This window comes from Halichoerus grypus, chromosome 2 (assembly GCF_964656455.1).
Source record: "Halichoerus grypus chromosome 2, mHalGry1.hap1.1, whole genome shotgun sequence".
Taxonomy (NCBI): domain Eukaryota; kingdom Metazoa; phylum Chordata; class Mammalia; order Carnivora; family Phocidae; genus Halichoerus; species Halichoerus grypus.
Genome location: NC_135713.1, coordinates 173,296,317 through 173,322,754, shown reverse-complemented (window position 1 = coordinate 173,322,754; position 26,438 = coordinate 173,296,317). Strand labels below are relative to the sequence as shown.

Genomic DNA, 26,438 nt, shown 5'->3' with positions numbered 1-26,438 from the left:
TGGTAATGGATACTACTGAATGATCGGCTACCTACAATAATTCCATTTTTGTACTATAATGGACATAGGAGTTAAAAATGGGTAAAGTATATGTTTTACAAGTTCATGAAAACATGTATTATATATATCATACACCTTTCACCACTATTATTTTATTATTATTATTATTATTATTTAAGATTTTATTTATTTATTTGACAGAGAGAGACACAGCGAGGAAGGGGACACAAGCAGGGGGAGTGGGAGAGGGAGAAGCAGACTCCCCGTGGAGCAGGGAGCCCGATGTGGGGCTCGATCCCAGGACCCTGGGATCATGACCTGAGCCGAAGGCAGACGCTTAACGACTGAGCCACCCAGGCGCCCCTCTATTATTTTATTATAGCACAAATCATAATCATACTACAGAGAAACTAATTATCTGTCTTCTTCCCCCTGATGTAAATTTCTCAAGAATAGAGATTACTTTTTATCTTTGAATCCATAGTGCCTGACACACTATAGGTGGTCAATCGATGTTACATAGATGAACAAATGAATGAATGATACACAGGGTTCTACATTATTTTAAATTTACATAATGACTCACTAGAACAAAGACAAGGAAAAAATAAATTGGCAATAAGCATCAGGTAGACATTAAGAGCACCAGAGAAGAGCTGAAGGCTGTTCTTTTGCTGGCTCCCTCCTCTAGCCAGGGGCTTTTGGGCTCCTGGGTTTACATCCAGCAGTGGCCGCCGAACTCTCTCCACTGAAGAGCCTGAGGGAGACCTCTTCTTTCAGGGCTTCCTAAATATGCAGGACCCAAGGTAATAGGGGTTTTCCCTCAGGCAAAAGGTAGCTCATTCATTCTTTCAGATACTTATTGAGTGCTTATTTTGTGCCAGGCATAGTACTAAATCCTGACTGAAGGCATCTGAGCCTTTCATGCCCCTGTGCCACCACTGGCCAGAATGAGGGAAATCTAAGAGCTTTCTAATAAAAAAAAGAAAAAAAAAGTACTTAGGAAGAACAAACGTATTTATCAAAAACATTAAAATCTCAAGTGGCCATCTTATTTTTCACAAGAATAGACCTGCCTTGAAGCCACTGTAGAAGTTAATTAAAAATATCCCTGACCATGGAAAGCTTTGACTGAAAATGTCTTTAAGGTTGTCCTGAAAAACATCAAATGCAGCAAAAATTATTGTATACCCTTTCTCTTGCTCACCCCTTGTGCTCTTGTGCTCACTCTCTCTCTCTGTTTTAACTGTTCACTTCTCACTGGATAGATTTCTCTGGCCATCTAACTAGGAATCAAAGCACAAAATGAAAGGTCACTCTGACAACTATCCAAACTCAGATTTTTAAAATTCATCTTCAAAATACTGGCAAAAATGTCTTCTCTTGCCTCTATTCCTGGATTTAAAAGGACATAGATAAAAACAAGAGACATATAATCTCTTCCTGGTACCCAATGCATAGAACAAACTGAGATCTTTGTGTACACATACTGGAGCAAGGTCATTCCTTAACCAGAAGAAATGCACTTCCCAACTTCAGGACAAAAACCTAAAATAACAACCCAGTTCTTAAGAATATGTGAGCCATGGCAAACCAACCTAAATCCAGTATCATAACAAATGGCACAAATACTTAGAAATGAAGGTGGTAACATAGATTAAAAGGAATTCTCTGTTATGACAGAATCAATCTACTGAAAGAGTCATCTTCCATTTTCACATTCTTGATTTTTCTACCTGAAAAGGGGGTTAAAGTTCGCTACTTTGCTCTTTTATAGAAATATAATACTCTGAGCTCTCTGAAGGAAAAATAACGTGTGTAAATGTGAATAACATCATGGGTAAATATGATAAAGTCACTGCTTGACATTGTTCAAGCTATTATATTACACTGAAATTTTCCTTCTTTAAAATCAAAGTTGGTGACATACTTCAACAATTCTCTTTTCTTTACTTGCCAATGAATAGACTATCTAGGCTGAAAACAGGAAGAAGGACAGATCAGACCAGACAAGACAAGGTAGTTCAGGTAGCTCAAGAGCCCTCTAAAAAAGAACCCTAAACTGCAGAATTACCTCTGGAGTCAGGTTCATCTGGCATCTGTTAGGGCTCATCAGTATGTCACAAAAGATTGAGGGTTTCATAACACCATGATTAAGAACACACGCACATCTTATAAGGCAAATGAAGTTTTTCAAATTCATGTGACCATTTAAGCTGACAAAGGATAACTCCACTACGTGAAGCAATGGGACTTGTGAGTTTGGGTCTTCCCTAACAAGGACAAGTAGCTCATCTTTAGGACCCAATCAAAACTCTGAGGTGCCTGCTTGACCGCTGTACCTGTGCTGTCCTGGAGTCAGTCACTTCCTTGTACAAGCTGATGTCCAAGTAATAGCCAGACTCGTTTGTCAGGAAGAGGCGGATGGGAATTGCTTTTCCAGTTGGTGTCAGGCGAATGTTGATTTTCAGTTCTGCCTGGAGGACACGTAATTTCCACAGCCGACTTCCATAGCGCATTACCATGCTCCGCACAGATTCCTCAATCTGTCACAGACACATCACCAAGCACAAAACTTAAACACCTTGTAACTAGAACCTGTTTTCAGGTCTGCCCATCTTTGGGAAAGAAGGAATGGAAAAAGGTGCTGGTTTCTGGAGATGGGCACTACATGTATTCTTTATAAAAAGTAAGATAATTTCTCCCCAACCCTACTCTCGCTTAGAACAAGTCAGGGACAATTTCATGCCAGCCTGGCATTTGAGTAGGGTTCTCTGGCTCACAACACCCTAATCTATGCAACTCCCTACCCCTTTCCCAATGATATTCATATTCTATATCGAATATCTGCAATATCTAAAATTACAAGCCATGGGATTTAAGAGAAAGCCCCAAATGAGAATAAAATCTCTAATTAAATAGCTATTAAGTAGCATTTATATGCATGGTAACTATGTTTCATTGCACTTACAGGACCTTAAATCATCATAGCAATTACCACCATGAGTTTTTTCCTATACAATTTTATTAAACTTTATAATACATGCCTCTTGGTAAACTGCACAAATTAAAGAGAGGCAATTCGTAGGTGGGGCTAGAATGTTCTCTCTAAACAGGGCTCTGAAGCTTGGTCATTGCCAAGTCCAACTGGGATTTAAGTAGATGAGGCGGATGTTCCATAGTTTCTCTAAGGCTTACACCAAGGCAGCTTAGCACTCCTAGTTTTCAGGTTTAGGCAAGTTATTTTAACCAAATGGCCTTAGATGGGATTTTTCCTTACTGACATTCTAAAGTGAAATTTTGTTTTCCCAATATGGCTGTAGGCAGCTAGGACATACTACTCAAAATTAACGTCTTCTTAAATGAAGTATCTAAAATGCTTTCTCAACTTAGAAAATATCAAAAATATCTTCTACCACCCTTCTCTTACAGTTCTTCTGAAGTATGTGCCACCCCTGCAGTCTGTTTTCGCACCACAGAATCTTAGATTAGAATGGATTTCAAGGAGTTGACTTCTCTAGTCCCACACTTGCTTGTTATCCAAGAGGTATCTATCTGTTCTTTTCGCGAGGGAACAAAAGTCAACAATCTCTACATCTGGGAAACTGACAGCTCCTATGACTGGAAAGGCATAGCTAGGGTGTATGGGTATTTAGAGCGGAGGCAGAGAGGCAGATATTAAACAACTCACTGAGAAATGGTTAAGTCAAACCTAAAAATATATATGGTTATATAGTTATATATAATATATATAGTTATATGGTTTCCATTTTCAGTATTCCAGCCTCATCAGTCCCAGAATGCTTAAGAGAACCTTTAGTTAAACTAGATGATGAGACTTGATACTCAGGGAGTGGTCCTTGGTTTTCCTGACAGAGTAAAGCAACCTATCAGTCATTTGGAGTCTTGAAGGAAAAAAAAAGCAGAAAGTGACTTTTCAGGTCTTAGAAATTAAGTTCAAAAAAGCAAAAGTCCATGCCTACAACTGATCTTGAGAAGGGGGAATACTGGTTCTCCTAACGAAATTCCACAATACCATGGTAGAAAAAGGTTAGAGGGAATACAGAGAGCAGCCGGTCTTTATTACACTTGGGATAAAAGGTCAAGTGCAGAATCACCCTGTTTTCCTTCCTTCAATTATATGGAATGAATTTTAGAAGAGAACCTCAGGATAGAAAACATACATAATACATGTGAAAATTCCTCATCAAACAAATTCTCTCCCTGTGGAAAAATACCGAAGAGAAACAGGTTAGACACTCTGTGAAGGCGTATTGTCTCCCTAAGGCCACCAGGTAAGTAACAGTTAGGGCAAAGCAGCAGCAATTTTGCCAAAAGGCCCAATAACAGCAAAGTTATTCCAGATGAGAAATCCTACAGAATCATATAAAAACAGGACCACTATGATGACAAATATCATGGAATAACAGAAAGAAATTTATGTTTTTGTACTGCTTATAAATGACCAGCAAGATAACATCATACCACCTTCTATTTTGATGTCTGCTCTCAGTGGCTATATTGAATTTCTGACACCCTCCTGGAAACCCTGTCTCACAAGCATTCCGTAAACTTTAAAGATCAAGGGCTCAACTAGCTGGCCAAGAGTACCTGTTCCCAGGTCCAAGTGAGAATAAATATGGATGAATCTCTCTGCTTGTGTTTGTTAGTGCTGGAAGAGAAGCTAAGGAGAAATGTACCTTTGATGGGTCCATGATGACCGTGGGCACAAAGTTGAGGAAGATGTGGTTGCAGTCAGTGCGAACATTTGTATTGTTAAAAGCGACTTCCAACTCATCCATGGCTTCTAGTAGCAGTCTCTCCCCTTCATTTTGTAGATATTCAAAAGAAGCTTCCTATGCAAGAAGAAAATCACCACCAACATTAGTGTGTTTTAGAAGAGTCAATAAAGAACTGGAAAATTATAATAACTTGAGTAGTAGTATGTCATGAATCATAAAGCACCTGCTGATGTTACCTTTCTCCCTAGAGTCGGCTCAATGACTATAGGTGGCAGGGGCAGGCAAGGGTCAGATAAAGAGTTCCTGCAGCCCTTCCTCCTGCCTCCTAGCAAGCCATTTCCTTCCAACAGGTGGACATGCTGGGCATCCCCAAAGCTATACCTCCAATAGGATTACTTTTCAGGTATGGCAAACAGAGCAGTTTAGAAAGTAAATCTGTTTGGAAAGTAAAAGCTGAAAACGGTATAGCTATGGGATGCAGTAATTAACACGCGAGGAAGTGCCTTGCTGTACACAGAAACTACCCTATGTCTAGATGGGCTTACAACGGGGCCATCTCTAACTTTTCTCTTCATCTTCTATCATCACCTAACTCTCCCTGTGATCTTTCCATTAAGACGCTTTTGCTTCTCTCAAGTGAGTGCTTTCATGCTTCTTCCCCACTACCAAGAAAAAAAAAATTTTTTTAAAGCCCTTTATAATATGGAATATTTATTTCTGTGAGAGAAAGCACTCTCAGACTTCTGCCGGATACGGGAGAGTGGGAAGAATAAGAATAAGAGTCTTGATTCAAAAAATGAAAACCTGATTTTCAACAACACCTGCTTCTCTGCCCCTTCCCTCAGGGATGACTTCCCACCAAAGTACAGTACCCACCTTGGTGACTAGATCAGAATGTCTGATGATTGCACGAACGAAGAACCTGTAGTCTGTCACTTCCGTGCCCACTTCCACCTTGGCTGCCCCAAGATACAGGTGCATCTTATGATTAGCACATGGAATGGCAGTAAGGTCAAAATTTCTCATCCGGTTCAGCTCTAACTGGAAAGCTAGGGCAGGTTCCAGGTGACGATAGATACGATCCTCCTCAAACTGAGCACAAAAGTGGAGAACAAAAGAGCCCACAAGAGGCAGTAACAAAATTACATTATGAAGAACATGTACGTAAAAAGAGATGCTTGAAAACAGAAACATACGTGATTATGTGCAAATAAGCGACAAAAAATGAGCTACATACAAGGGTAATGCTATAGCTTACATAAGATTAGGGACTGAAGTGCCTATTTACTTCCCAAACTTTCATCATTTATGCTTTTACAAGTGGTGATGCTCACCATTAAAAACAAGCAAACAAAAACACCAATTCCCTCAGAACTCTCACTGCATTACTGTCTATACAATTCATTTTTGATAATTAACCACAGACTGCTTCATATTAGTATCTACTTCACATACCAGTGTTTTGGGTTTACCCAACTAAAATGTTTACAGGCAGGGCCTAGTTTTATATTCTTATTTCTGGCACAGTATAAATGACACAGGAAATACTCAACAAATAAACATCATATAATTTTTAAAAGTAAAAATATTTGGCTTTGGAATATTCTCCATCCCTATAGATATATAACTATTTATGTATCTTTTTTAAAAGTTATGTTTACATTTACTGCATGTTTTGTTGCAATAAAATCGTTCTTCCAGAGCACATGTCAACTGAGTAAATGGAGAGGGAGAGTCAAAGCCGTAACAGGAAGAAACCAACATGGTCTGAAATTCTGTATTTCAAAATAGAAAAAAAAGTGCACATAAACAAGACTTGGGTATAAATGAACTGTCTGTGGGTGACAAGAATACTACTACTAAGTATAGTAGTCCTTTAATATCATATCATTAGGATCATCCTAAAGAGTAGGGAGAACTGTGAAAGTTATCGCTTTCTCCGGATACATTTGATTGTTTCCTAAACCAAATTCCTTCAGAAAGGAGTCTTCTTTAGTTCCAAGACACATGTAAGGCAAAGGGAAGCACAAGTTCAGTTAGAGAAAGGAGAATGGCAAGAAGAGCACATGGCAAAAATAAGCCATTCTTGGGTTTTTAAGAACAAAATGAAGATTAAAAAAAAAAAAAAAAGTGGGAAGGAATCAGTCCTTACCTTATCCCTTGCTCGGAAGGTGAAAAATTTAGGAAATTCTCTCTGTGTTAAAGAAGGGGAAAACGTGTCAGTCTTTCACAGATATGGCTCTTTGGGGATAAACACATCGTAAGTATAGAAACAGTGAAGCATCTAGAAGGCAGTTCCTAGAAAACATGCTCCTTACCTAAGCTTAGCCTGGGGAATATGAATGATCCTCTGGGTAGCTACCACTTTGACCCCACTTCCAAATATGAAATCACCACACTATTATCCTAACTTTAATAGCTACCCTCTCCTAGGAAAAAAAAATTTTTTTCATCTCCCAAGTGAAAAAAAAAAAATCTTCCCAGGTGTTGCTTTTGGCACAACCTGGCAAATAAAACTAATATACCCTTACGCTGCAGCATTGCAAAAGTAGTCACTGGACTGATTTCCCAAGTTTCTCCTTAAGAAACTTAAAATGTAAACCAGCCAGATAGCACAGGATCCCCAATCCATGTTTTTGTCCACATTCCCTCTCAAGTCAATAATTCCAAGGGTTTAAACAATAATATTTCACGACAAAGAAAAGTATAAGATGTTACTTTGGTCACTACCACTCTATGTATAGGAGAGAATGGGACGGAACTAGGGAACTTGTAGTCATTAGGTCTTACTGCTCTTTTGCAGGGCATTACACAACAAAGCAACCAATTTCCTAGAACCTTATTAATTAACAAAGATGAATTCAATTAGCAGAGTCCATTAGTTTCTGAAATTTAACTTATTAACACCAAATACCCCTGTTTCTCGGATGGGAGGCTCTACTAGCAGTGTTGGAATCAAGTCATTACTATCGGCCTCTATAGGAGGTTTCATCAGGTACCTTCTTCATTATGAGTGCAATATAATCAAACACTTATTGGTACAAGGCAGAGAGACCAGGACTAGCTAGCTGCCTAAATATCCCTCAATGAGCTTTAGGAAGCATGAAGGAAACATGAACCGAAAGCCTTCTAGGTGGCAGGCGCTCTTATGTGCTGTTCCATTGAACAAGCGCTCTCAACAACCTCTCAGGTATATATGATGACCCATTTTACAGCTGAGGAAGCCGGGGCCAAGTGAGATGCCCAGGATCATAGAACCAGAACGTGAACTTGAGTCTCTGTTGCCAGAGCCCACACCCTTTCATTTCTACCACTCTCTCTCAAGGGTAGGGCCCTACCTTTCTACTCTTGTCATAATCCAAATTCCTTATTTAGACGACTTCTTGATGAGATAAAAAACAGAAATTAAGGCTTTAAAGGAAAAAAACAAATAAAGCAAAACTCCTGCTGAAAACTTGTGGTTCTTGAATTTACTGAGAGCTTGAATACTTTCCACAGGTATTTACACCTCATACCTAACTAAAACTTACACAGTTAATAAATCATTTTCTATTTCCTTGGCATTTTGACTGTAAAACTGCATTTAACAGGCTTTTAGGAGCTTGTTTAGCAAGCCCAGGAAATCCCCTGTTCAGGCTCGGGTCTTTAAAAGCCCTTTGAAAGTGGGTTTTACACAGCACTGATCTTTTACTGATGATGTTTTGTTCTAAATAATTCCCCTGAATGATAGTGAAGAACATGGGGATGACTTCAAGGTTAAGCAGGAAGATGTTCAGCTGAGTTGTCAGTAGATTTCATGCTCATGGCTTTATATAGCCTAGTTTTGGTTTTATTCTTGAGAGGTATGGCTTTCAGAGCATTAGCTAAAAAAGCAACACAGGTCAAAAAAAGGAAAGGTAATAAAATCCTCCCATAAAATTTTCTGAAAGAAGAGGCAAGGAAAATCATAATAAAGTCTCTTAAGCATACACCCTATTCTGCCAGAACTATTAATTAATTAAAATATTTATTTAGTGTACCATTTATTCAAGTGTGTATATATGCAGGATCAAAATCATTTTTCTTCAAAAACATCACAATAGTAACCAAAAAACACTGTCTTTACTACTCAGCCAATTAAGAAAATTTGTAGTAACTGAAAGGCATGGGAAGCAAACAGTCTGAATGGAACAAATTTACAACAAATAATGAAAGAGGCTGACTAATTCTTGACAGAGATGGGCAAAGACTACCAAAATAAAAAAACCACTTTCGTTAAGAAAAAGTGTTATGAGATGATACAGGCAAACTTTTTTCTTTTTAAACTTTTGAGCAAATTTTTTAGTTCCACAGTGAGGTCCTCAATTTAAGTGTGAAGCATTCACAACAGGAGATGGCCAGAAGTTCTGTGCGATGAGAAACCAGGATTACTGAGCGATCCTTGGAAAGCTATACAAGTTCTGAAGACTTTTATAGCAAGTCACCTCTTTCGGTGCTCAAAAAATCACAGAAACACAGAGAAGAAATGCAGAAGTCTGGACCTATAGTTGTAGTAAATTCCTTCACCCTACCTCATCCTGAAACTTCCAATTTTTGCACTAACAGCATTCATGCTTATTCCATCACTAATGTAATTGCTTTCCAGGCATTCTACTAGTGTTATGGGCAAATATCATAATTGAATGTACACAAAGAAAAACCCTCTTAGTGTTCTGGTACCAAAAACCAAAAGAATGCAACATTTCTCAGGAAGAAATTATACCCCTGCTGTGTTCAAATCAGCCAACCATCATCAAGACAATCAAAATAATTTGCCTAAATTAGCCAATCAAGACACCCTGCAAATCAGAGAATGTGAAAACCTGCAACAGAAAACATCATAGCTGATTATGATACTAATAATCGTGTTAAAAACCTAATGAGATGAAGAAATTGGAAACTTGCTGGTGCAATTCTCTTTTACCTCAACATGCTGAGAACTAATTATATAGACTGTAATTAAAACAAAACCCCAAACCAAACCTTCTGAAAAACTAATAGTTGATCCACTAGCAAACAAAACTACCAATTTTTTCCCAGCTTTATTGAGATATAATTGACATACCAATTTTTTTAAAAGAAATGAACTACTAACCATGATAACTATTTTTGATAGTGGGTTCTTCCTTCACGCCCAAATAATCCAAACCATTTTAAAGTGGGAATCACTCCTACAAAACTGGTAAAACTACAACTATCTCCTAGGTGACTAATAGCAGAATTTTTTATTTTTTTTTATTATTTTTTTTAATTTTTATTTTTTTAAAGATTTTATTTATTTATTTGAGACAGAGAGAATGAGAGAGAGAGAGAGAGAGCACATGAGAGGGGTGAGGGTCATAGGGAGAAGCAGGCTCCCTGCCGAGCAGGGAGCCGGATGCGGGACTCAATCCAGGGACTCCAGGATTATGACCTGAGCCGAAGGCAGTCGCTTAACCAACTGAGCCACCCAGGCGCCCTAGCAGAATTTTTTAAATCTCATAAATTCTTTCAAACAAGAAGCAAAAGGAAACTTAGATGTAAAACTGATTTTTAGAATCTTATCACCATGTTTGGACCTAATGCTTTTGTTTAGGTTGCAAAGGATCAGAAGAAATGCTGAAATTTTGCATTTTAGTACCCTTAACAAAACTGCACTGAAAAAAAAAAATATGGAAAGCTTCAAAAACCATAATACATCCCAATCAAACAGCACCTTCTGCTGCACTTTCTGGAATTGTAGATCTGAAATGTGAGTGAAACTAAGAGACTTAAATACTACATAAAACTGGACAGCTTATTCAGCTACAGAAACTCAAAGACCCTGTTCTTTTGCTTTCAAAGCTTCAATTTTTTTTTTTTTTTTAATATGGAGGAGATATTTACAAGGATGGGTTGGCCTCAAACTTTGTGTAAATATCCATGTTAAGCAGTTATTTGGGTCCTGTTTTGGGCACCTGATTTAATTAGACGGCCATGGAAACAGCCTGGAGACTCAGCCTCCTTACTGCTGGTGGATAGGGCCAGCCAGGAAGGACAGGCTCCAGGTTCTAAGAGAGTCTCCAAGAGACTAAAGGCAGCAGCAGACATTCCAGTGCTCAGCTCTCAGGGGACTGTGGCGGTTAGACAAGGAAGTTTTCACTGGCATCTGAAGAAGGACCTAACAATACACATGCTCTCTAGGAATCTCTCCTCTGTCTCACTCATGGGCTGGTTCTGGTTCTGAAGCAGCCAGAGGGCAATGCAACAGCTTAGCGGCCTCATTCCACACCAGCCAGTGTTGTACTTGGTAACCTTCCTCCTCTCCTTGCCCCCTCATGTGCACGTTCTCTCTTCTATTCAATAATATAGGGATTTCACAGTGTAGAACAGGGGAGGCTGCATACATCACAGTGGATTACCAAGAAGCCAGAGAGATCAAGGGATTCATCTCTAACACTCCCAGAAAGCTTCCTCTTTTTCACACTACACTAACTATGGGGCAAGCACACATCAAATGACATGACAAAGGCTAAGCATCCTTCATGAATGGCAAGCTACTACCAGCAGAGGAACTCATAGCAGTACCATGACAGTGAGCCCTGGATTTGTACGACTCCTGCCAAGGCTTGCTGGCTATTGTGGATCCTGGACGGAGCTCAGTAATAGTTGGCCTTGCCCCCTGCATAACCACTAATCATTTCTAAGGAGCCTAACATAAAAGCACCCCAACTCCTCTGCCATTCAATTCTTCAGAGAAAATCCAGTCCACACCTAAACCTTAATGTTCTCTACGTCCTAAAGCAAACTTTCCTACACTCGTGACAAGACACTTGATAATTTAACAGATTTCCCACTTGATGCCACTATAAATAGGAACCGGACAATGATTGCTGGGAACACCAGCTGCTGGGCTCATTTCCTAGAAGATTTTGCCTATATAAGTCCCTATTTAACCTACTGGATAGCAGAGAGAAAAAAAAAAACAACAACGTTTTAAAGCTGTAGTCATACACTCTATGACATGACATAGATTCAGAGGTAAGAAAGTACAAAAGAAAAATAATGCCTGTGAGAATTAATCACTTTGGCTTTTTAGAAGTTTTAGTGGAGGGTTTTAATTTATCACGGACTGCTTATTATAGGAAACCAGTTCTGTGCTATAGACATGAAGACTCCATCTGAACTATTAGGGAAAAGAAAATAACTTTACAAGTTCACTATTATTTCCCAGAATATTATATTACTCCAAAGTCAGTGAGAAATGAAATATCACATTAAGACTTAAGAACCTAGCCCAGGGGCGCCTGGGTGGCTCAGTCAGTTAAGCGTCTGCCTTTGGCTCAGGTCATGATCCTAGAGTCCTGAGATTGAGCCCCACACAGGGCTCCCTGCTCAGCAGGGACCGTGCTTCTCCCTCTCCCTCTCACTGCAGCTCCCCTGCTTGTGCTCTCTCTCTGTCAAATAAATAAATAAAATCTTAAAAAAAAAAAAAAAAAAAGAACCTAGCCCAATACTCTTCCCAAACCCAGGTCTCAGTCTGGCATGTCTACCTTAGTTCTGATCAGCATTTACCAGCCATACTATTTATTCATGGGCTCCCATATTCTATCCCAAGAATCAATTTTATACTCTAAGCTCCTGATTTTTCTTCCTAAAGCCCCAGGGTTCTCTTTAAGCTCCTCATACTTCTCCACTGCCTCTAGTTTCCTATCTAAAGTTATTGATTGATATATATCTGCACTCCGCTTGATTTCCTGACATCAATAACACAGGGGAGTTGTGCAGTCCACAACATTTCCTAAAGCATTTCAGAAAATCTTAGCTCTTTAGCTTGTAGGATAGTGTGTCTTGTTTCTCTATAGACTAGACCAACAAGGTGAACTGTGAGAAGGAAAACAAAATGTCAAGTACTACAGACCTAATAAACAAAGAGCGATAAAAGCAATCACACATAGGTTCTTGAATTTAGAAAGTCCTTTCCAGAATCCCAAAAGCTATCTTCATTATTGCAAATGAGCAGTGCTTGAAAACTGACTTAATTATCTTAATTGTTAAAGCAAAACAAAACAAAATTCTTATCAGGAAAATTAAGACTTCCAACCTAATATCTTCTGGAATTTTACTCAGTTGCATTAGGTCAATTTTTAAAGAAATATGTTGACTATAATCAGTCATTTTAGAAAATGACATCCTGATTGTAAACTGGATTTTTGACCTTATGGCTATCATACTAGGTATGATCATGGATATACCATAGTTTAGATGCCAGGCTATTAACTTAGTTCTCTTTTCAACAAAATTGTTAATTTCATAAATATTAATAGTTAACTCAGTTAAATGGGAGAACAAGCAATTTAATGCTTAAAAATTTTATTTATTTCCTGTTCCTAGAATTAACACAAGAAAAACACCAACTTGGATTCTGTTAAAATATTTTAAATAATAAATGACTGTTTTTCAGAATTGAGAATTCTCAAGAATAGAACTTGAATCCAACTTTGGTAGAAGCCAAGACCCCAAAATACAATCAGCAGTTGTTTTTTTGTTTTGTTTTGTTTTACAGATTTATTTATTTATTTTAGGGAGAGAGAGGGAGAGCATGCGAGCGCAGAGGGGAGGTGCGGGGGAAGACAGAGACCCAGGCAGACTCCGTGCTGAGCTCAGAGCCTGACAAGGGGCTCGACTTCAGGATCCTGAGATCACCACCTGAGCCAAAACCAAGAGTCAGATGCCTAACCGACTGCACCACTCAGGCACCCCTCAGCTGGCAGTTCTTGGTTACTGAGTCCCTTATTCACTATGTACACAGAAGAAATTACTAGTTAGTTCCTGCTTCTTTCTTAGTCATCTGGATAAACACATATGTTCATCCTTAACTACTTCTCAGAGTGACACTGAGAATTCATTATAGGGTTAAAAAAAAATACCACCAGCTTGCACACTCTTACAGAGGTGGAAGATTCATTTTAACACATTCTAAAAGAAGAACCAAACATCAGTTCAGCCCTTTTAAATAACACACATATTCTATATATTTAAATAATCAGTGGCAAACAGATAAAACAGTAAATAATCTTTCATTGTGGTTCCTTTTACTTACATGAAATCTCTGATCCACCTCACAGTTGACCTGTTTTCTGAAATCCTTTCAAATGAACGACAGAAAAGAAGGAAAAACAGAAGCTGGCAATCAGTAATAGAATTAAAAATGAATTAAGTAAAAGGCAATGAGTTAAATTAATGTTTTTTTCTTGATTAAATTTATAGAATTATTTATTTGCATAGGTTCTACAAGTAAGTACATGATTATAATCCCATATTTTATTTTTAAAAGTTCTAGCAGCAGCGTAAGACACGTTGGCGAGGTATCATGCACATGCCAGTACCTTTTGTGCAACCAGGAAAGTAAGGCGCCGTATCCCATGCTCAACCAGGGTAGCTTTCTACAAACAAACATGTAAAACAGAAAACAGATGAGATCTCTTTTCATCTTCAATTTTACCCCATTTGGTCTTCATAAAGCTCTGATCGGGCAAGCACCCTTTTTGGATCTCTACATCTTGCCTCAGTACCTTCAACTTGCAAATAAATCTCAACCTGGCTCCAGTGGACTAGGTTTCATATATTGATCTGGACAAAACTGAAGGAGAACTTTGTAGGGAAGGATCATACGAAGTCACCTAAATTCTCTAAGGACTGATTTACATCAAGGTGAACCTTAACACAATTTCTGCTCATAAAATCACACCTGGTGGGCCTGTATTCAACTGTGAAAATTAATACTGATACAGAAGCTAAATGTAATCAGGTAAAGGGAAAAGAAGAAATTTCCATAAAACAGAAAATTCAGGTGCTACACTGTTATTTACAGATATTACCTATCATCAGATACTGCATTCCTAGAATTCAACTAAGTCCTGACCTTTTCAGTTCTTCTAAAACATTTTCCCCGCTTTACATGAAGGTATTTTTTAAAAAGATTCTCTTTAAAAACTGGTAAAGCAATGTTTAACAGGCTTTTAAACTTAGTGGTTATTTACATCTTCACTTGGCACAGGCAAGCAGTCCATCAGGAGTCAACAGAGACCAGCGGTTTCAAGATAGACCCTTACATGAGCCTTGGGCCTTCAGATCTAAGCCTTCCTCTATACTGTACTGCTCACTTATGCCCAAAGTAGAGACAAAGAAGCAGGTTAATAAATTAAGTAAGAACATTACTACATCAAAAACTAATGATACATACAATAGTATGGTGACTAACATAACATAATAAAACAAAATTAAAAAAAATTAAGTAAGAGACATGCTTTTAAAGGTCCCTAACAAAGAGGGGCTATGTGGCAACAAAAAGAAAGGCAATTCCATTTGAATGGCCTGAGAGAATATACGAATAACACAAATAGAAAAAAATATGTGGACTTTCACAACCTACATTCAGACTTTAGTTTGATCACATCCCTTGCTATAACCTGAACCAAGAGCCATTGTTCATAAGTCAATTCTTAGCTTTCATGATACTATGCATTTTTTACATCCAAATTAGCTTCCTCTTATAAATAAGCACATTCCTGAGCCATTTTCTTCCTACTTCTCCATTTCCACTATGGCACTGCCTAGTAATAAAATTAATAGCATAAACAAAAGATAACTGGAAAAATTAATTTTCTAATAATAAATCCCCAGGCCAAACATGAATAAATTTTGGCTTAATAACATTTTAAAATGATCTGTACTAGCATCATACCCATTAGTGTAAATAACCAAGTATTGATACTACAATAAGAAAAAAACTATTTTAAAAGAACAGAGCCGAGTGGGGGTTGTGGTGGTTATCTGTCTTTCAGCATGCCCAGAAACAGAAATGTTTGGTTTTTTTTTTTTCCAACACCAACAAAGAATTCCACTACAGCCAAGTCCTTCAAAGACAAGCATCAATAGCTGTGTTCTGGCAAGGGAAGAAAATAACTTTAATAATGCCATGATTTAAAATCAAAATTGTTATTGCTTTTAAAATTCCACAAGTGGCTGACAATAACAGCAGAGCAACAGGATTCTGATTACATTGTAATAATGCGGGTCTCACAGCAAGTCCACAGCTATTACCCAGCGATTAGGCGTCAGCACCTGGAGAAACTCCATTTACACTGACTGCTTCAATCTCCTCCACAAGTCATTTACAAATATATGATCCTAATTTCTATGAGAGAAAAAAAGACATGCTGGGACTAGAAGATTATTTGGACAATTTGGATCAACCTATTTGATAGTTTAATGTGTGCTTTAAAAAAAAAACAACTTTTTCTGAACTACTAGGAGCATGATCAAGAACTGAAAAACAAAACTAGTTATGACTTCAGGTTTTTTTTTAATTGCTTTTCCTTCCTTTTTATGTTTTTTTCCCCCCAAAACAAGGAGGTGAAAATGCCAAATATTCCTAGATAAGCACAGTACCTGATGCAGTGAATAGCTTTTCTAGGCTTAGAATGTCAGCACAGTGTACCCTTAGCCTTCCAAAAAGCCATACACAAAGATGCTGGATTTCTCTGTGCCTCGGTCTGTAAGTTCGGTAAAGGGAAAAGGCAATTTCCTATTGCCAGTTAATGTTACAAATATATATAGTGAAAATAAGGAAACTGCTTCTTTAAATCAACGTGTGATGATAGAGAAGACTTGGTTCTGAGGGTAATAAAAAGCCTAAAGTTGAGGTCAGAACAATGAAATATAGGCATTAATTAATGCCTCAAAACCTGGGAAGAAACGGCCACAGATTATTTCATCAAGCAGCAGAGTCAGCAGCCACACACAACATTAGATCTCTTCCAGCTGAGGTTACCTTGGTCACTGGTCTCAGGTTAATTTTAGGCAGTCACTAGTCCAGGGCAAGAAGGAAGGTAAATTTCTAAAGAAAAATTCTCAGGCATGTCCCGTACCTTCATTTCTCTGGAAATACCTTTTCCTCATGTTGGGCACTACAGTCTCCCAGTCAGTTTATGTGCTGTGAGAGTATAATGGATTAAATGCTAAGGCTCATGTGAAGCACAAAGTGACCATCTCTTCCTGAGTACCTACCATTAGCATGCTGTGAATGCCTATGGCACTAATTGTTTATAATGCGAAATTAAATTTTAAAAAACATCTACTGACTTCTTTCTTTATAATAAGCACTATGAGCTAGGTATTTTCCATTCAAAGAAAGCACATGGGTCTTGTCATTAAGGGCAGATGAAGAGAGGTGCTTTGACATCTTTCATGTCACAATGAAATACAACTGCATTAAATCACTAGAATCCTAAAAAAGAAAAAAAAAAAAAGTAATATAACTGCAGATTATTATTTGAGCATGCCTAACCATTCCCTCCAACTAGACTATAAGCAACTTCAGGACCAAGAACGTATTATTTCCTAAAGCACCTAGATCTGAGCCCCCTAGAGCTGGCATCACAAGCCTCCCCTCCTTCCCTCCTTTCCTCCTGCTTGTTTTAAGAGCTGTCTCAAACTTTATCTTTCATGAGGACTTCTTTGAGTAGCCCTCACTAAAAGGTACTTTTCTTCCTTGCATTTCTAATTGGTCAGCATACATTTATTAGCAGTAATAACACTTTTTATTTATAAAGAACTTCTATGTGAATTTTTTCATTTGCACCTTATCACAATCCCATAGGCCTGGATTAGTCAGGAATTACTCTACTGTACACGTGGGGAAAAGTTCAAGCTCAAGTAGATTAAGGCCCCTTGAGCACCTGCTGGTAGATTATATAACAGAAACTAGAATTTAAGGCATGTCACATCACGTATCGTGAGGGTGAGAGAACCATTGCTGAGTGGGAGAAAAACTTGATAAGGGGGCATTTTGGACATTTAATTTTGTGGGGGTAGGCAGAATGGAAACTGGGGGAAGAACGAGGGGAATATAGGTGGATCACAAGTAAGCCTGTTGCCGTGCCTCAGCTGTGAGGCAAGAGTTTACACTAGAGTGATGGCAGTCCAGAATTAAGAAACTGAGAAAGGGTAATAGACACTGCAAAGAAAAACCTCACAGACCTTGGTGACTGGCCAGATAGAAATAAACAAGTATAGACTGCGGGTAGAGGGGTAGATTAATGGAACAGCAAGGAAAGGAAGAAGTCAATGATTTCTGAATGACCAGGAGAGTAAAGGGTTTGGTTATTTGGGTTTGTTTTGGTTTTTTTGATGGGGGGAGGGTTGGGGGAGTCATATAGAGGTGAAGGAAAAAGATGGAAATTTAGGTTTAAAGTATGACATTTGATGTCAACACAAGATATCCAAGGGACAAAAAAATCGAAAGGAGGATGGAAGTGTAACTGATATTTTCAAGGGAGGCAAGGGAAGGACATGGAAGGAAACTCAGGGGAGTTTGGGCCTAGACATGTGGAGTAAAGTCACCAAAGGTAAATATTCAGCAGGTGAATGGAAGTTCAAGACAGAGCTCTGGGAAAGATTTAGGAACACAACTTACTTTCCTTAAAACATTTTGAACACTTGAGGTCTATATTTCTTGACATAAGACATTCATTATGTACTATTAAATCACTTTGGAATTTTACCCCTACAGGCAGAACTATGTAAAAGACATAGCCATTATCAGTGACAGGCCTAATAAGTAGCGACTGATAAAAGGATGGGTAGGATACACCAGCAAGAAAGCGGCCACCATCTGTTTCCACCCAACCAAGGACTTACATTTTGTTGGGTAAACTCTCTGAACATAGCTGCCAGTCCGTCATCCTCAATATCACAGTCAGTCTTGATAGCCACATTCAGAATGTGAATTGGTTCATCCCTGGGGACCTGTAACTCAAGAACACAGACAAAGAAATTTAGGAAGCTGGCTAATACCGAGTCAGAGAGAAGTTACAATACTTGGTAGAATACCTGAAAAAGAGATACACTCCACAGGACATTCTGGTTTGCCCACTAGTACGAATAAGCAAATTGAAACCATTGCCCAGCATCCACAACCGAGAGTAAATTAAGTAAAACACCTAGCTTTTCAAAGATAAGGCAGTAAAGGTATTAACTAGAGGTGGCCTCAAATCTTGACTTGACATGAACTTGAAGACCACTGTATCCTCAACTTTTTCGCCAATAAAGTGGGAATGAAATCATTTGCCACATTTCTTCACAGAATATGAAGCAAAATGAGTGAAAGAAGCCATCTGAACATATTCCCACATAATATATTTCCTAACAATTTATCAAATAGTGGAAGTATCAAACCATGGGAAAATAACCTCATAGGGAAAAAACAGAATCATCTGTTTACTGAGAAATGAAAAGAAGGGATTTAATAAAAGGACAAAGTTTTAAACAAAATGCCTCTTACTTTCTGCTATCTAAAGTCCGCAATTCCCTGAATACTACGATAGCAGCATTCTGCAAACATACAAGCCATTGCTAAGAATTACAGCTACCACAGCTCAAGTCTTTAAAACAACATTCAGAGACTCAGAGGCAGCTGCAATGGGTCTAGCTGAGCCCATCTGCTATTCTCACTACGGATTCCAAGATTAATACAGTTTTTTTTTTAGGTTAGAATTTATATCCCATCTGCCCCCCAAAATACTTTGATGAGGCATATAAAATTAATATAAAGTAGAGTAAAAAGATGAATTCTTCCCTATAATGTTCCAAAGTCAGAAAGATAGCATATACTACAAATCCTGTGTCTAAACTAACAAAGCAGTTTCCCAAAGGGCACACTATACCTTGTCTTCATCGTACAGAGACGTGTGACCGGCCTCAGGGAATGTGGGGCTTTGGGGTGGGGAATCGCAGAAGCAGCCCATCACTTCATCAAAGATCCTGAAAAATACCAGGGGAACACCCACCATGAAAACCCAAGAGGCAGAGAACTAATGCTGCCATTGCCAGTCCGGTCCACAAGAAGCATCTATCCTACTCTGTGCTCAATAGTCAACTGAATAGAATCACCAGTGGCTGGAGGTGACATGCAAAATTTCACCAAGTGGCAGAAATTAGGAGGATAGATTGTTTAAACTTTAATAAACCATATATATTTTTTCTTTTAAAAAAAAGAATGATCTTCAGCTTTTCTTTTCCCCCACGTGTAAGCTATGAGCACCACTGTCATCATCGGTCTTAAAGTAACAGAAAGAGCCTGGGACTAGAGCAGTGACAGACCAATGTAATTACCCCTCCCCCTAGGGTAATGCATCAGTATACATCAAGAGATAGATGCTGAATGCATTTAATCAAAAGATGTATCGTCTCTGGTGGGGCTCACTCTGGTGTTGTGTTTAATTTCTCCTGACATTTCACTCATCACAGAGCAGACAGCTTCTTCTGTTAGCTCCTAAGGAAAAGATGGTTTTTGTTTGTTTCTTTTTTTCTGACCAGGCTCATATAACAAGTAGAGGCTTGCAGAGCCTGAATAAGAGGTAGAAATGGAAGAACAATACCTCTCCAAGGACATATACAGCAAGGGCTGTATCTCCTTAGCTGGCTCATGGCGATTCTCGGGGCCTTTATTTATTTGGCAGAAATCGGAGACCCCAAAAGAGAGATGCCCGTGGCTCCCCTTGCACACAGTTCCACAGTGTCTTACCTGACAAAATCTTCGAAAGTCCGAAAAGAGACCATTCCTCCCATCCGCTGACATGGTGGAGTGAATGAGTTGTCCAACAGCACATCGCTGACACTAGCTACGTGAGTCATGCCATAGTGGTTGAGGTTGGAGGAGAAGGACATTCTAAATGGTAATTCAATCAAGTGCATTAGACAAGGAAAGCAGGAACAGGACTGGGAGAGTAACAATAGAGAAAAGAAACAGGAGAAAACTCTGAAGTAGGGTCAGGTTGCAGAGCAGATTTGGTTTTTTACCCACTGTGGATAAGACTGTCTTGATGGATTCATATGACCCCTTTCATCTGAGCTTACCCCACACCAACTATTTTTAGCACCCCCAAATTTCTCCAAATACAAATCTAAGGATAGCTAAGAACTACATGGCAGTTTTAATACAATGAAACCATGATATGTCTAATGAATGAATAGCACACAGGGGTTAAAAACCATCCTGCATCTTCCCCTTCCCTAAAACATTCCCTCTTATAAAAGGAAAGAAGCAAGCCAAGTGGGTTGTAACGAGGCAACACTTAATCTATTAGAATTCCTAGAGAAAAATGCCTTAAGTATTCACAGATAGATATATGCTTGTACAACAAGTCATTTGGAATGGTTTAGTAAGTCATTGTAGGAAACATTATTTCTCATACAGAAACAGGTCACAGTCTATAAAAGAAACTTTATTACGGTATTTACTTCTTCCTTTACTGGGCTGATTGGGATAGCGGTTATAAGGAATATAGCTCCTCCCTTTTTGAAAAAGAGACCTTTTTCAACTCGAAATTGCAAAATTTCCTTTTTTATATTTAAATACTTCTTTACCAAAGGAAACATATCTTCAACTGAAAGCCCTTAATATATGTGCTGCCGAAGCGAGCACCAACTGAAAGCCCTTAATAAATCCCAGCAAGATGCAAAGGGGCAGAGCATGGGTCTCCAAGTATGTGTAAGCATGACAAACAGGTGCTAAATGGAGATGCTCAAAGAGAACTGAGTTGTTCAGTCTACAAACATAAGGGGTCTGTATATTCCTTGATGCACCTCGGCAGCATGTGCTGGTAAGTCATACAGGGAAGTATTTCCAAATGCCCAGTCAGTCAGGACAGCCTGTCAGGAAGGACCAAGTGAAGGACGCCTTCAGGACTTGCCTGACCCGCTACCGGCGTACTGATCTGAATCAAGTTCAGAGCGAGGCAAAGGCACCGGAGCTTTGGGGAGCTGCTCAAAAATCTCCTCGAAGTGTACCACCTGCCGAGCTGCAGGGGGAGAGAGGCAGCAACGCGGACTTGAGGTCTGGATGCAGACTGTACTCTACTCAGAGTGTAATTATAAAAGGCAATGGAATTTTTCAGGGGATGGGAGTGCTGCTCACACAGACTATAGAGACTGACACTCCAAGTTTTTATACCTTTGGCAAATGACGACTATGAGAAAGGCACTTCATCTTTTGACAGTACTAGAGAATAGAAAGGCAGAGTGGGAGAGGAAACCATTGATACCATGAATGAAACAAACAAATGAAACACACATCAAGCAAGGCTTACACATGGTGCTCACTAGAAACTGGGATTCGGAGTTATATGAACTCAGAAATGCTACCATCCTCTTTTCTAGGATCACCAAATGTATCTACTAAAGGAGCAAGTTTGTGAGGCATTATATCTTTTCTACCTGCCTGGCTTTAGACAGGAAAGATAAAAGGGTTCCAGATAGCACTTAAAGGGAACTCCCTCTGAATAAGCTAACAGGCTGTGTTTGTGGCAAACATGGGGTTAAGTGTCTTTTTCACTCACCTGAACCCCAAGGGAAACAGCCACTATTCAGTTTCCCCCTCCTCTCCTTTGCTCAGGGGCTGGGACATGGCTGTCCTGGCAGGCAGGAATGAACCAAGCCCACTCTCCAAAGGCAGACACAAAGACCAAACCAAAGCACTTCCCTTTTCTCTCCCCGTCCAAATTGGACTCTAAAAGCTATAATCAGTTTTGATTACTTAATATTGAAAGGGAGAGGAACAAAATAAACATAAGCCTATCAATATTTCAATGTATAATTGATCATCTACAAAGAGCTCACCACCCACTTATTACTGCTTTGGCATTTTGTAGATTCAATTCCAATCAGAACAGCTAATCCTCTCAAACTTGCATTGTGTTGCCTTGCTTGGCTCAGAAACAGGAGGAACTCAAAATACCAAAATGTGTTATATTGGCCTGGAAACTTCTTCACAGGGCTACACACATCAAAACTTAAACACACTTTTCGAATGTTAATCTCATGGGTCTGAAATAAAATTTGACTCTCACAACATTGTAACACTTTAGAGAAGCAGCTAACAAATTAATAAAGCTAACAAACTGATAAAACATGAGATCAGCTATTCCTGCGTTTACATTCTTCTAAAAGGAGAAGCAAACTTGAGAAACTAAAAATTGAAAAAAATTGTGAACAATTTGCCAGGGTAGGAGTAACCTTAAAGCCTTCTCCCTTGAAAGGCCCAAACTAGGCAGAGAACGTAGTAGAAGAAGATGTTTACAGCAAAGCTGAACATCAGGCAGACAACTCCCCTGTCATATACAGCTAGGCTGGGGGGGGTGGAAGGGGGGCTTCTCCATACTGAGGATTTTCAAGTGTTGCTTCTGGAACAGTAAAGAAAAGCTGAAGACATGTTTTCCAAGGAAGAATAATTTAGTATGTCTAAAGGGGAGCTCAGGAACCCCTAGCAGAAGACAGCATATTACTTGTCAAATATAGTGTTATTTTTTCCCTGATTTCACTATTCTAAGTTACAAAAGAGGTGCTTTTAATTGGAAAAGAAACTAAACATACGGTACCTGTTTAGCGTGGGGATGTTCCCTCTGTAATTAAACAACCACAGTTAGTTACTGGTAGATTAGTGAAAGCCATAATAAAAGAATTGTCAGAGCAGATACAGACCGGTCATGAGGAGCTCCAGTCTGGGTGCTCTGGTATTCAGCAGACATAATTAAGTGCTCATTACCCTTTAACCCCCAGGGTGCCTCCAAAGAGGCATGCCTCCTGACCTACCTCACCACAGCAACTGTTGATGGAAAGGGTCAAAATAGATTTACCATGGATTTTTAAAAATAGCTTTATTACAAAAAAAAAATAACTCAGAGTAGTGATAAAACACAGCCTCATGAAAATTAATTTAAGCTTTATGGATATGGTATATTATCTTAAGCTTCAACATGAAATGTCATTCTTGACACGATTCTTACAGAATCCTCTTTCTTGCTCCTGTTTTACTGAAATTTTTGTAAGGAAGTCCAGAGAACTTGATTCCACAGCCCCTCCCACCTTAATTGCTTTTCCAGGATATGAGGTGAACTCACAAAGTCTCCTCCAACGAAAAGTAGCCCGGAATCTGGATTCCCAGCTACCTTTTCTAAGCCTCTTTACCCATGCTCCTCCTCCCACAGACCAGGGAGGTGGTGAGAGGTGGTGGTGGTGCTGGAAACGAGTGTACTCCGCCTATGGGAGCTTAAAAAAAAACTGAAAATCATATAGGAATGTAATGATAAATGATTCAATGACTAGAGTGATATTCTTTCTTAAAATTAAGTAATTTATACTTTTTAAAACTAAACGACCTTAGGGTAATAATGACTTTTTAAGATTATTGCAAGTTCAAAAACTCTAGGCCTGTCATAAATAAAACAGTACCTAAATTTGGCCAGCCCTAGGGTTTCCTGACCAAGAATGTGCCCATATCATGAAAGAAAGATTAGGGTAAGAATGGAAACTGCAAAGCAAGTCTCCTGCATTCTCTTTGGTCTTTGCCACCAAGGCTTTCCCTCCCCCCTTCTTAATTTGACGTAAGTCATTTCCTCAACTGAAAAAAAAAACAACAAAAAAACACCCCACAAACCTTACTTTCAATGTTAAAAGGGCAAAGTTATACTTACCACCCACAATTTAGGAGTACTATAAGGGCATTGATTGGTTGATATCTTAACCTTCTAACATTCTTTTATCAGCATTTAATCATTGTTGGGGTTTTCTGGCACACACAGAACTTAATGGGCAGAACATAGTGGGTGGTGCTGATGATATGTGGGAAGGAGGAGAGAGGGAGGAAAATGATGCACTTTCCATGGCAGTGAAAGGAGCAGAATAGACTGAGCTGGCCATATAAATAAAAAGCTGTGACATATCACTGCACACAAACCGTATACCTCGTGTGATTTGTGAGTAGCAATGCTCTCTGCATCAAACCTGTATCACAGAGCAAGTTCATACGGCAGCAAGAGCAACCTCGGAGTGCAAAAACCTGCACCTCTGCAATTTGGATTCTTTGAGCCTCTTGTTCACGGGAATGGGTTTCATTTTATGAGTTCCTTAGTCACAATGCACAGGGGCCATCCTCAACAAACAAAAAGTATGCACAGGTTCTAGGGCAGAGGGAGTTGTAGCTAAGCAGAAAACTAACAGTAAATGCTAATGAGAATATAGGAAAGTCTTCCTTTCAAGATACCGAGGATTCTAAAGAAAACACCCGCACAGCCTCCTACCATGAACCTCAGTTCAAAGAGAAGAATCCTACAACCAAAGCAATCTCAGGCTCCATTCATTCAGGTTTCTGGAATTTGGAAACCAGTATAATCTCTCTCAACTGATAACCAATTTCTTAAATGAGTAAAGTGGTGCCAGTGTTTCTGTAGCTGCACTATAATCCCTTCGGGAGTCTTCACAGGACGAGGGCCAAGTTTTCAGCAGAGAAGGGCCCGGATTGAATGAAAAGAACATCCCCAACAAAAAGCCGGCACTTCTTCATCAGCAATTGTCAAAGCTCTCCTAGGGAGCCCCCTGCTGCTGTGTTATAGGAACCTGCACCATCTACACAGCATGGGGTAAGAAGAAAAACTCCCAGCATCTCCAGTGTTTAACAGAATGGCCCCAAATCATTCATGGAAGACGTAAGTTTAGATGCAGCTTATCCTCTTGGGCAGAATAAGAATCTGTGGGGCTGCACAGGAGATGAGCAGGGAAAGAAGGATTAACTCTATCACCAGCTAAATACTTAACCATGTCCACAATGATCATCTATATATTTTGTTGCCCTAGACAGGGGCTCTTTGCTCAATTTAAGAATATGACCAGTGTGGGATACCGCACACTTGTGACACACTAGAAAGCTAGATCCATGGTCTGCATAAAGAGGAACAACCAAGGAAGAAACTGTATAGCAGTCTAATATTCCATTTATAGAGCTTTTAATAAAATCAAATCTACCAACATTTCACTGCATACTCATCATGTAAAAATAGCCAAACTACTCAATCTCTGATAAGGCAGTCAGCTGCATTTTCAAATACATACATGGGATATAAATTCACTTCTCATTAGACATTTGCTGCTTAAACTATTGGAAGCACTTATCATAATGAATCTTTATTCACAGTGTTTTGATAAATACTGGAAGCATTTTCCTTCCAGCAGATTAGCTCCATTTTACAGATGTGATAACTGAGAAAGCAAAGGGAATGTTTTCCAAGGACGCTGCTCACTACAGTGTCATAAACCAGATTCTAGACCTAGCATTTTCTCATCTCTGTGCCTGAGGCTAGCATTCCACATCAATACAGACTAAATTTAAAGAAGGACAAGAGAAATCCTTTGCATTCTGAGGTTCTTGGCATTAAGTCACCTCTGATTTTATTGATCTGCCTGCACACAATGGCTGGAGACCTGCTTCAATATGAATGCAAAGTCAGAGTTGCTGCCTGCTAGCTGAACCCTCTTTATTTAAGGAACACTGACTTCTCTGGCAGTCACAAGTTCTCTCAGCCTTTTACCATCCCTTCCAGCTGAATTTCATTTTGCTCGATTCTAGCTGGCCCTACATAAATCTTTTATCATATAAAAATGCTCCTGATTCTTTCGCCGTCTAACTTGGAAAAAAAAAAAAGACCCTATATGAAAATGATGGGGATGCATGCAAACAAGCAGTGGTTACATCAAGCTGTGACTGCAGGCCAGTACAGGGCAAATCTTTTGAAATAAGGCAGCAAAGCAGAATCAGAAGAGGTCGGCTGACTAACCTACTAGCAGTCGCTAACAGCACTACCATAGGAGAAAGAGCAATTTGGC

The 26,438-nt window shown here is 39.1% G+C and overlaps 1 protein-coding gene across 13 annotated transcripts in view; it reads right to left on the bottom strand.

Moving 5' to 3' along the window:
• Nucleotides 1-26,438, bottom strand: part of ACACA (acetyl-CoA carboxylase alpha) — a 276,124-nt gene that overhangs the window by 96,941 nt on the left and 152,745 nt on the right. For 10 of the 13 annotated variants that reach the window (XM_078063979.1, XM_078063957.1, XM_078063981.1 and 7 more), the window contains 10 exons: nucleotides 23,159-23,182; nucleotides 20,308-20,451; nucleotides 19,448-19,544; nucleotides 18,423-18,530; nucleotides 14,108-14,164; nucleotides 13,822-13,866; nucleotides 6,895-6,936; nucleotides 5,619-5,834; nucleotides 4,701-4,856; nucleotides 2,343-2,546 (listed from right to left, as the gene is read on the bottom strand). In XM_078063979.1, the coding sequence (XP_077920105.1) occupies nucleotides 2,343-2,546; nucleotides 4,701-4,856; nucleotides 5,619-5,834; nucleotides 6,895-6,936; nucleotides 13,822-13,866; nucleotides 14,108-14,164; nucleotides 18,423-18,530; nucleotides 19,448-19,544; nucleotides 20,308-20,451; nucleotides 23,159-23,182 (1,093 nt within the window). The remainder of the gene's footprint in view (nucleotides 1-2,342; nucleotides 2,547-4,700; nucleotides 4,857-5,618; nucleotides 5,835-6,894; nucleotides 6,937-13,821; nucleotides 13,867-14,107; nucleotides 14,165-18,422; nucleotides 18,531-19,447; nucleotides 19,545-20,307; nucleotides 20,452-23,158; nucleotides 23,183-26,438) is intronic. The other 3 variants (XM_078063964.1, XM_078063954.1, XM_078063968.1) reach the window with 3 other exon arrangements.